This window comes from Nematolebias whitei, chromosome 13, assembly GCF_014905685.2.
Source record: "Nematolebias whitei isolate Nwh7 chromosome 13, NemWhi1, whole genome shotgun sequence".
In the NCBI taxonomy this organism is placed as follows: Eukaryota; Metazoa; Chordata; class Actinopteri; order Cyprinodontiformes; family Rivulidae; genus Nematolebias; species Nematolebias whitei.
The window spans coordinates 37,420,020-37,431,707 of record NC_056510.1 but is presented as its reverse complement, the minus strand read 5'-3'; the positions used below and the strand labels follow the sequence as shown (position 1 = coordinate 37,431,707).

Below are 11,688 nucleotides of genomic sequence, written 5' to 3'. Positions count from 1 at the left end.
GTATTTGAATCCTGTCGTAGTTTGTTTGCACTTTGTCTTGTTTCTAACACGTTTGGATGCAAAACACACCAGCTCACATCATCACGAAGGAGATAGGCGTCTGGCCTGACACAGCTCATTGCATTAGACACGCCTTACTGTCCTCCATCTATATTTCTTCTCCATTTCATCTTAATTACTCATCTGTCCCTTTTCTCCAAACTTTTCATTTTCGTTCAGTTTTCTCTTGTTTGTCTGCTTCCTTCTGCGTCACCTCCCTGATGGTCTGTTCATCTAATAATGAGCAGGTCATCTATCAAAGGGAACATCAGGTGCAATAATGTGATGAGATTTGTGCTCCAAACATTAGACAAGCCTTAAGAGACTCCGACCGCCTGACTTTTATAAAAGTACCTACTGGATGCTGATGACTAAAGTAAAGTATCTGTTGTAGTGTGATTACTTGATTTATTTAAAGTTAAAGAAGCTAAAGCAATTTGCTCAAACCATTGGCAATGCTGATAATAAAACCTTATTTTGGTTGCTAATTTCCTACAAAGAAAAAAAAAAGAAAAAAGTGAAATAAAAGCATCAAGAAAATTGATAAGAGCTAAGTTTCTGATTTGGTTATGAAATCAATGCTTGTTAAGGATCCATAAAGGCTTTGTTTTTTCTTATTCAGTTTGTGTTTCTTGACTCGACTCACCATGAAATGGGGCTGTGTTAATATCCGTCTAAGTTCTTTAGCTTCGTACTTCTCAGAGTAGCAGGAGATTTCTTCCAGGACCTGAATAAACAAAGACAGAAGAGTTTGTTTAAAAACCTGCAGCTTCTCTCCATCCTTATTATCAAGTAGCTCTCACTTGTACCCCATTAATGTACCTGCTGCACCTGAAACAAAAAGTTTCTGACCCCACAGCCCTCCTCAGACCTCCCTGACCCTTCCCTCAGTGCCTCCAGCGACAGTGTCAGACAACCTGCAGAGTGTCCAAAAACAAGCCAAGGCTTTGGCTCTCCTCCTCTGCTCCTGATGTGACCTGGTTTGATGTCAGCTCTGGTTATGCTGCGCCTGACTGGTGAGGGGGGTACTGTGGAGCTGAGGCCTTTAACAAGTGTGTGTGTATGTGTGTGTGTTCGTGTGCATGCACTAAAACCTGCTTAAAGGAGTTACTGTTTAGTAAGCAAAGGAGTGAGTTCATCCAGGTAGTCATTATATTTTAATCACATTCGCTTGTTACGCACAAAAAAATCAAGTACTGCTTTATCAAAGACTTAAGCTGCTTGTTATTATTGCAAGTCCTCTGTGATTTAAGTCATAGTTTTATGTAACTTTTTTCTCAAACTGGGCTCTTGAGCCCAGAATTAGCTGAAAATGCTAAAATAAGCATAAACACAACTAAATAGTAGCTAAAATAGCAGAGAAGTCTGAAACTTGCAGAAATAAGCTGAAAGTAGCAGAAAGAAGTTAGAAGCACAAAAATGTTGTTAGAAGTAGATTCTGAAAAGAGCGCAAACAGCTGGAAAAAAGAAGCTGAAAGAAGCTGAAGCAGAACAAAATGTGATACTAGTAGTAAAAGGTTGTGAACAGATCTAAAGATTTGAAGGATGTAAAATGAGTTCAATTAATTTTCTATAAGAAAAAAAATGTCAGAAAAGGCAAAAAAAAAAAAAAAACTAAAGTTGCACCAATACCAAAAGTCATAGCAACTTCCTCCTGAACGAGCTGAACGTTTTGATATCTAAAATGCTGGAATAGCTTAAAAACTGCATATGGAAGAAATATAGTAACTACAAAGTATAATAAGAAATATAAACAGGATCACAATGTCACGAATCACATCCCTTAGATCATATTTTCTGTCACCTTGATCACCTTTTAAAGTTTGCAATAGATCTATCCTGTAAGTTTCATTTATTCTGTCCGCTCCTGTAGTGTTTATTTCTACATGTGCGTTTTAGTTTGTTTTCTTTGCATGCTGGTAGAGGGTGACGTCACAGTTTGTTTAGATTTGTCTTCACAGCAGACAGCAGCAGCTGATTAGAGCTCATCTGGCTGCACCCGTCACTCTCATCCTATATAAGCTTCACTCTTTCTCCTCTTCGGTGCCCGGTAGTTGAAAACAGTTTTCTGCAAGTAGATACCTCGCGTTCATGATCCTGTTTTGTTTCCCTCTAGCCATAGTGTTTCCCTGTCATAGTTGACCTGTTCTTCTTGTTCCTGTCCTGCTCCTGGTTCCTGTCCTTACCTCTTGGCTCGACCTCCCGGCTCCTGGACCCACGACTCACCTGGACATGTCTCTCGCTCAACCCCTTGGATTATTAAGTCTTCTGTCTTCAGTTCTGACCTTCGCCTGCACGACTACATCTCTTTGTCTACTCCTCCGGTCCCTTCAGTCATCTGCTCTTTGATTTTGGACCCTGGCTCGTTGGACCAGGACTCTGCGCCTGACGGACTCATCACCTGCCTGTCGCTGCGGCCGGCTGCAGCCCCCACCGGACTCAGCTCCTCCAGCAGTGGTCCGGATCAGTTTGGACTTCTTCAGTCTCCAGAACCCCCAAGATCATCTGAGACGGTTAGTGGTCCTCCTTATTTGACTTTTCTGCTCCCCATAGTCTCCTGCACGACCACTAACTGATCTCTGTCTCATAGACTTGTCCCTGATTCGGAACCTGAACCAGTACCAGAACAGGCCCAATCTGCAATATTTCACCTAGAAAATAAATATAATTTAATTTTTACTTTGTGTGGTGATTTTGGTCCAAACATAATGGGGGTTTGTTACACACAATAGTGTGAATGCTTAATAAACATTCAATTAACCTTCTTAAAATGACCCCTTAACACTGAATGATGATGCAACTAATATGTAAAAATATTAGCCAGAATTTGGTCTTTGCAGGATCTTGGTGTGTTATCATCCACAAATGTCAGTCTGGGCTTCAACCATGTTTGTGACAAAGTTATGGAAACCACCTATCTCAGACATTACAATTTAAATCTCTGAAACTAGACACAGACTTGTTGTGAGGATCTCAAATCTATCATTATTGTGTTTGTAATTCAAGTTCATCCACTGTATGTCCAGATCTTGATTTAATCTCTTGTCACATCAGAAAATATCTTTTTGACAGACTTTCACCTTTATAATGATTTTTAGACTTTAATTATTTGTGACAGATATACAAACCTCTACTGATTTTGTTATCACAGGTGCTAGATACATGTTATGTTTTGGAGGCCTCAGTGAACTTTGTCACTAACCAACCAGAGTCCAAGGACCAGAAAGATGCAACCAATGAAGAGATGCTCACTCCAAGACGGTGGTAGCGCACACCAAGTTAACAAAACCATTGGAACAGCTTAGCGGGGAGCTGGGGTGACTGGGCTGATGGTGATCTGAACTAGTGCCATTGAGGACAAAACTTATGTCAGCTGGAGAGTACAAGTGTACTTTAATTGCAGAAGATTACAGTTTCAGTTTTTTGTTTGCAGTTTTCAAACGGATCAGCAGACATGAGTGTGATGTCATTGTGCATTAGCACGTCTTTGAGAAGAATATGTTCAAAAGTCTAGTGACAAATATAAGGCTGTGATTTTGCTTCTAAGCATCAGCAGTTCCATGAACTACTTTTGCTTTATCCCGACTGATTTAAGCAGGAAAATGCTAAGATCGGACATGAAGGTCTTGAAAAAAGAGCTACGTTAATTATCCAGGAGTCTCCGACATGAACCAAAGCCACAAAAAACAGAGTTCAGCTCCTGTTAAATGGCTTCCTCTGTCCGACACTCGCCCACTCCCATTACTTTTCAGATTCTTTAGTTGTCCTGTCAACAAAACACAACAAGCACTGCATCATTTTGTGCAGCTGCACACATGTACAAATGTAAAAAAAATAAATAAATACAATGCACATTAGAGACTCTCTCCCCCCTCCTCCTCCCCCTCCTTGTTAAGCTGCACAGACACACCCTCTCACTGACTGTGTTGTGTTTGCAGAGTTCTAACTCCGATCAGACCCTGGAGACTACAGTGGATCTCTGTGTAAGAACACAAGCTATTACCCCACAGACATACTGCTAGTGTGTATGTGTGCATGTTACAAGCAACAACAGTGTCAGTAACCCAGAGGGTCAAACGCACACACTGGTCCAGGATCTGCTGCGAGAACAACATCCTAAACAGCTGAACTGGATGTGAGCAGCTGCACAGTTACAAAGTGAAGAAGCTGCATGAACACCAGCATGAATGAGAAATATATGTGTGTGTGTTCAGTCACCTCTTTGGCTTTCTGCACAGCATCACTGGGGGGGTTCCGGATCTGTGGGGTGGACTTGGTGTTGATCTTATCGTAAAGCTGAAATAAAAGACAGAGATCTGTCAGTGAATCAGTGTAACAATGAGATCAGTGACTCCTCCACTCCCACTGCTCAAACTTCTGTGATAATAAATATTTATACACATTACATGTAATCCTAAATTTAAACTGGCCATTAGAAAAATTCAAGGATGCAAGGTTCTTTATTTGTCATTCGCACCACATGTGGCCCTTGTGGTGGAACAAAATTGTGTACACAGGGTCCCAGTTACATCCAACAAAATTATAAAATGTAAAGGAAAAACAACAAGATCTAAGATATGAACTAAGAAAAACATAAACTAAAAATACACTAAGCACTAATAACATAAAAACAATATGCTGAACAGCAGCACAAACATGAGTCTGTGTGAGCAGATGAGCACCAATGAACATAACAACATGAAACAGATCAGCAGCAACATGAAACAGATCAGCAGCAACATGAAACAGATCAGCAGCAACATGAAACAGATCAGCAGCAGCATGACGTGATTTATCACAGTGATTATCCTGGTTAGAAATGTATGAGTCTAACAGCCTCAGGGTAGAAGCTGTTCCTCAGTCTAGTGGTTCGACACTCAATGCTCCTTAACCTCCTTCCTGAGGGGAGCAGGGTACAAAGTGTGTGCTGGGTGAGTGGGGTCCTTCGTGATGCAGGTGGCTCTCTTCCTGCATCTGGAGGTATAGATGTCTGTGATGGTGGGGAGGCTGACTCCAACAGTCTTCTGTGCAGCCTTCACCACTCTCTGCAAAGCTTTTCTTTCTGCAGCTGTGCAGCCTCCATGCCACACATTGATGCTGGAGCACAGGATGCTCTCCACTGCACACCTGTAGAAGGAGGTGAGGACTGAGCTTCCCAGACCATATAGCCTCAGCTGCCTGAGGAAGTAGAGTCTCTGATGAACTTTCTTGATCAGGCTGGTAGTGTTGTTGCTCCAGCTGAGGTTGTCATTCAGGTGCACACCCAAGTGCTTGTAGCTGGGGACCACTTCAACTGCAGATCCTCCTATGTTCGGGGGAGGGGGGGAGGTGTGCTTGTTCCTTCTGAAGTCCACAACCATCTCCTTCATCTTCTTCACATTGATGTGAAAGTTGTTCTTCCTGCACCAGCTCTCCAGGTGTTCCACCTCCTGCCTGTAGCTGGACTCATCATTGTTTGTGATGCATCCCACCACTGTATTGTCTGCAAACTTTACAGTATGGCAGCCTGAATGGGTAGGTGCACAGTCATATGTGAGCAGAGTTAACAGGAGAGGGCTCAGCACACATCCCTGAGGGGAGCCAGTGCTGAGCCAGTCTTTATGGAGGAGGGGAAGAAGTTGTGGATCCTCACTGACTGTGGTTTGTTAAGAAGTCTAGGACCCAGTGGCAAATGGAGGGGCTTAGTCCTAGTGTGAGTAGTTTGTCCACCAGGGTTTGGAGGATCATGGTATTGAAGGCAGATGTGAAGTCCACAAAGAGCACATAGACGTAAGAGTCCTTCTGCTACAGGTGGGTGAGAGCAGTGCGGACCACTGAGGAGATGGCTTCTTCTGTTGATCGATTCTCACGGTATTCGCACTGGTGAGGGTCTTTGGTGATGTTGGTGGTTTTGATGTGGGTCATGACCAGCTTTCCGAAGCATTTAGCGACTATCGGGGTGAGGGCCACTGGCCTGTAGTCATTCAGACCAGTCACTGTAGAGCTCTTTGGGACTGGGATGATGGTGGCAGTCTTCAGGCAGGTTGGAACTGTTGCCAGGTGAGTGAGGAGTTAAAGATGTTGGCCATCACCTCTCAGAGTTGATCAGCACAGTCTTTCAGCACCTTCCCCGTGATGTTGTCTGGGCCAGTTGCTTTGTGAGGATTAATCCTCTTGAAAGTACTCCTCAATTCTTCTGGTGGTGAGGTGAGTCTGGTGCTGGATGGTCTGTTCGGGTCTTCAAAGCATGCGTAGAACTTGTTGAGGGCATCAGGCAGTAATGGGTCTCTAGGGCATTGTTCATTCCTGCCTCCTGTTATACACTTAATGTCCATTCACATGCTCTGTGGGTCTTGTGTGGTGAGTTGACCCTGGATCCTATGTTCATATGTGGCCTTGGCCCTTTTAATACCAGCAACCAACTATGTCCTTGTCCTTCTCAGCTCCTGTGAGTTTTCAGACCTGAAGGCAGAGTTCCTGGCTTCCAGCAGGGTGCGAACCTCTGCATTCAGCCAAGACTTCCTGTTCGGGTAACTCTTAACATGGTGGTGACATCATCAGCACAATTGCTAATGTACCCCAGGACTGAGGATGTGTATTCTTCCAGGTCTAGCGCCCCCTTATTTTCAGCAGCTTCTCTGAAGACCTGCCAGTCTGTGCATGCGAAACGGTCTTTCAGTATTGGGCCACCATTCTGCATCCACGCACGGCTGAGGGAGTAGAAGATCGAAGCTGAATGGGGTGTTTGCCATTTTATGGCCATCAAAGCACATTAAATCCCTGCTTCTGCCTATATTCTGCATTATTCAGACATGGACCCTGCTTTGACATGTCAGATATTTTGGGATCTCACCTGTTTGGGTCCTTGGCTGCGCGCGTCCGAGGAGTGCAGCGGCTGAATGAACGTTCATGATGGATCGCTAAACTCTAATCTCTACATTTTAGCTAAGGTTCTAGAAAAACTGATAAACTCTCAAAACAAGAAGTATCTGGACTCATTTAACATCTTACCTCTCCATCAATCTGGTTTCAGGAAACAACACAGCACAACCACAGCTTCACTGAAAGTTTTTAATGACATTGTTGTAGTGAACTAAGCCTAAGGTCAGGATTTGACCTTAAGGATCATATGGGACAGAACTTGTCATTTCATTGATTTGCATCCAGAAATACAGGTTGACCCATCCTGAGACTTTCTTTCTTGAAAATTCAAGTGAAAGAACACTCTCTTTTCTATTATCATTACTGTTTTACAAATGTTGATAATCAAAGTGTTTTTAGTTCAAACCATTTTAGATGTTGCAGTGAACTAATCATTTTTAATTAACTGTGAAACAGTAACAATGATTTTTAATCCTCATGCAAAGTTAGAATTCATGTTAAGGTCTGTTACAGAGTAATTATGCATTTTCTGATTTTCTGTCTTTGAATGAGCAGTGTAAGTGGTCCAAGGTCGGAGTCAAACGCAGACCAGTTGTTGGAACGAGCTGTCGTGTTTTTACATCCTCTCAGACGTAAATAGAGAAGCTGGCACCTGTTTTTCCGCCAACTCGTCCAAACATTTCTCTCTCTGTCTGAAAAACATTTTCAATCTGTTCCATAACATTCTTGCTGTTTTCTGACTTCTTGTGACCTCTTACGTCACAAAACACACCCCTGTCTGGTCGATATTGACCAATCAGAAACTCCCAAATGAACCGGAAATAGAGCTCTTTAAAATGTCGGTACTTCCTAGTTCAAACCAGAGTGGCGGAGAGTTTCGAGGAGAGTCGGGTGAAGAGTCGAGTTTGGAGTCGTTGCAGCTCCCGTGCTGGGAAACAGGAAGATCCTGACATGACCACAGAGCTCTCCCGAGTCTTATGGGATTATAACATCTTCCACCTCTGAGGTGAATTTGTGTCGGACGGAATATCGTCACTACTTCGGACGATTCACGGCTGTTCCTACGGAGACGCTGAAAGGGTGCGTTGAATGGACTTATGTACCGGTGGGGACATCTCCAGGTAAAAAGTTGATTTATAACACCTAAGTGTACTGGGGAAGAAGCTGAGAAAAGTTCGGAGAGTGCCGTCCTGAATGCTGACACAAACAAACCCCCTCACCCATCTTTTCCTCCCTTTAAACTTCATCTTTCCATCTTTAAAATTCTTCTATCAAGTAGAAATCATTCCAGATAATTTAGAAATGTCTGTGTAAAGTTCTCATCCACCGCCGTGTGGATAATCAAAATTGTACAGTTTGCTAAAACTAGCCATGTTGTTATTTTCCATATTTTGCCAATTAATGTAAATGTGTGATGTGTTAAACTTTGATTCTGTTAATAAATGACCGCATTCATTTTGATGGGTCAAAGATAATTAACGTCTCACGTTACATTTCTAAATTCAATGCACATTATATACAGTCCAGAAAAATGAAAGAATCCGTTTAATTGATGAATATATCTCATGCATATGTTCCTCTACATTGTTGAAGCACTGGATGCTAAGGATTGTTGTGCTACACTTTACTTAGACTTGTCTAAAGCTTTTGATATTGTGGACCATGACATCTTATGTCATAAGCTCTCAGAAATTGGTTTCTCAGAACATAGCATTGGTTGGTTCTCTAACTATCTTTCAGAAAGGAGGCAATGTGTTCAACATAATGGTATTTCCTCCAGTTATTTAACTGTCAACAATGGTGTACCACTAGGCTCAGTCTTGGGTCCCACCCTCTTTACAATCTACATAGGTAATGTAGGACAGAGCATCTCTGATGCATCCTTACATTTCTATGCTGATGACAGTTTTTTTTTATTGTCGAGCTAAAACAGTTGCTAAGGTTTTCCAGCTTTTCCAAACCACTTTTGACACCATCCAGTCAGATTTGTTCTGTCTCAAACTTGTTCTAAACCCCGACATAACCAAAGGGATACTTTTTTCAAACAGAAAGTCAGTCCCAGCAGTTCTTCCTCTGATTTTATCCTCGAATTGTGTCCCTATTGACTTTTTCGATTCCTACAAATATTTGAGTATTTTGGTCAATTTGCATCTCTCTTTTAAGCTCCATATGGAAAACTTAGTAAAGAAACTGAAAGTTAAATTGGGTTTCTTTTTCGGAAATAGATCCTGTCTAACTCTGAATACTAGGAAACGCCTTGCAACTGTGACTTTCCTTCCCTCCATTGACTACGGTGACATTATTTACATGAACACTCCTACAAGCACCCTGCAGTTTTTGGATGTTGCCTATCATGGTGTGCTAAGATTCATAACTGGCTGTAATTACTGTACCCACCATTGCACCTTGTATTCACTGGTTAACTGGACATCATTAACTTCACGCAGACTCTCACTGGTACATTTTCATTTTTAAATCACTTATTGGTCTGTTGCTTTCATACATCTCCTCCTACATATCACTGCGTGAGTGCAGCTACAGCGTGCACTCAGAACTTTATTACATGCAGTGTTCCCTCTGTAAGGACTGAAATAGGCAAAAGGGCCTTCTCCTACTCCGCTCGTTTCCTGGAATATCTTGCAAAAAGATCTGAAATTCTCGACCTTGACCTCTCTAAGTGGATTCAAACATCTGCTAAGTTCCTGCGAAAAAACAATGCAGACATGTTCTAATTTTTAGTTTTCTACACTGTCTTACATCCTAGCTGGTTTTTTGCTACTTTTCCTTTTAATTACCATTTTATTTTCACTTGTTAAAAAAAAAAATTGTACACATCCTTTATGATTGTCTATTGTTGTCTTTGTTGTCCACTGTTGTCATCTCTCTGTTAAAATCAGGTCTGTCTTGTAAATGAGTCCCTGAGGCTAAACGGGATTAACCTGTATAAATAAAGGTTGAATGAATGAATCGCAGCAGCACGGTGGCGCAACTGGTAGAGCTGCTGCCTCTCAGCGAGCAGGTCCCTGGTTCAAATCCCGGTCTGGGGGCCTTTCTGGGTGGAGTTTGCATGTTCTCTCCGTGCATGCGTGGGTTTTTTCCGGGTACTCCGGTTTCCTCCCACAGACCAAAAACATGCATGTTAGGCTGACTGGTAACTCTAAATTGTCCCTAGGTGTGAGTGAGAGAGTGAATGGTTGTTTGTCTCATTTGTCTCTATGTGGCCCTGTGATGGACTTGCGACCTGTCCAGGGTGTACCCCGCCCCTCGCACAGTAATTGCTGGACATGGGCACCAGCGACCCCCGTGACCCAAAATGGAATAAGCGGGTAAAGATAATGGATGGATGGATATAGATGTCCTCACATCCTAGTGGTTCAGTGTGGGTATTTTAGGGATTTGTTGGAAAATGTGGACAATAAGGATTACTTTATAAATGGAGAACAAAAATATCCAACATAGTGTGGACAGGATCATAGTCCCTCTGAAACATGTTTTGCAAGGAGTGGTGAACCACTGCACTACTGCAGAGGTTAGAGAAGGTGGGCCTGTGATCGGAAGGTCACCGGCTCGATTCTCTGGACCGACAACATCAAAATGTGGGTGGAAAAGGTAAAACACCCACATCTGCCTCGACCCTCATTTGCCCCACCTTGGACCCTTGAGCAAGGCCCTTATTAACCCCTACCATCTTCTCCCAAAAAGGACCCTCTTGAAAATGGGTCCTCATGACTCAATGAGACTACCTGTATAAATAAAGGTTAAAAAAATGTTTTAAAGATGGGACTGAAGTAGTGCGGGACAGCATGGGTATATAAGTGCTTTTCTGAGAATGTGCGAATGAAAAAACATAAATGGAAAAAAATAAATACACATTTTCAAAATACTATCTGGGGTTGAGAAGTGTTGACACAGAGAAGCTGTTTTCTGATCTTTCTGACTGGAGGACACAGACTCTGATAAATGGTTTTAGGCCACAGATCAGTGTGGGTATATCTGAGCGCATAAAGACACAACAGGCCTGAAAGACAGTCCAAACAAAGACAACAGCTGTGGTTCAAATCTAAACAGAGTGTAGCTTTTGGCCAAAAGGCAGACAACCGCTGCCATTATCATTTAAATAACAAGTGAGCCATGTTTGGGAGCAGTTTGTAATTTTCTTTGACCTGCAGCAGAGTAGAGTTTGACACAAAGCGTGCACAGATGAACAATCAGAGGCAGAAACACACAAAGAGAGACAAAATAAGGGTTGTACCATACAGTTCATGGAGACAAAATTCTTATGTTTGCCTCAAACAACAACAGCAGAGTTACATAACTAATATCCATCATCATCATCATCATAATCATTGCAAGGAACAAACTGACCAACAAAAAGAATCAACCTGAACTCAAATTATTGTACAGATTCTGTACAACCTTTCACAGAAGTTCATTTATGCCCCTTTTCCATTAGTACCGGTACGGGCTGGTACAGCACGGCTCTACTCTACTCGGTACGGTACAGGTTGTGTTTCCATTATGCTTTCAGTACCGGTTCCAGTGGGCGGGGTTCAAATTGACGTCACCACCTCTCACCAGCTGGTGGCGCTGAGACGCAGAAACTGTTTTCAGTACAGGTTGAGAATTTGTTGTTTTGAAGTTGTGTGTATGTATGTATGTATGTATGTACATGTGTATAAATATATATATATATATATATACATATATATATATATATAAAAATATATATATATATACATATATATATATAAATATATATATATATACATATATATATATACACACACA

The 11,688-nt window shown here is 42.1% G+C and overlaps 1 protein-coding gene across 12 annotated transcripts in view; it reads right to left on the bottom strand.

Moving 5' to 3' along the window:
• Positions 1 to 11,688, bottom strand: part of caska (calcium/calmodulin-dependent serine protein kinase a) — a 406,103-nt gene that overhangs the window by 60,753 nt on the left and 333,662 nt on the right. For all 12 annotated transcript variants that reach the window (XM_037687081.1, XM_037687083.1, XM_037687082.1 and 9 more), the window contains 2 exons: positions 4,258 to 4,335; positions 686 to 766 (listed from right to left, as the gene is read on the bottom strand). In XM_037687081.1, coding sequence (XP_037543009.1) covers positions 686 to 766; positions 4,258 to 4,335 — 159 coding nt within the window. The remainder of the gene's footprint in view (positions 1 to 685; positions 767 to 4,257; positions 4,336 to 11,688) is intronic.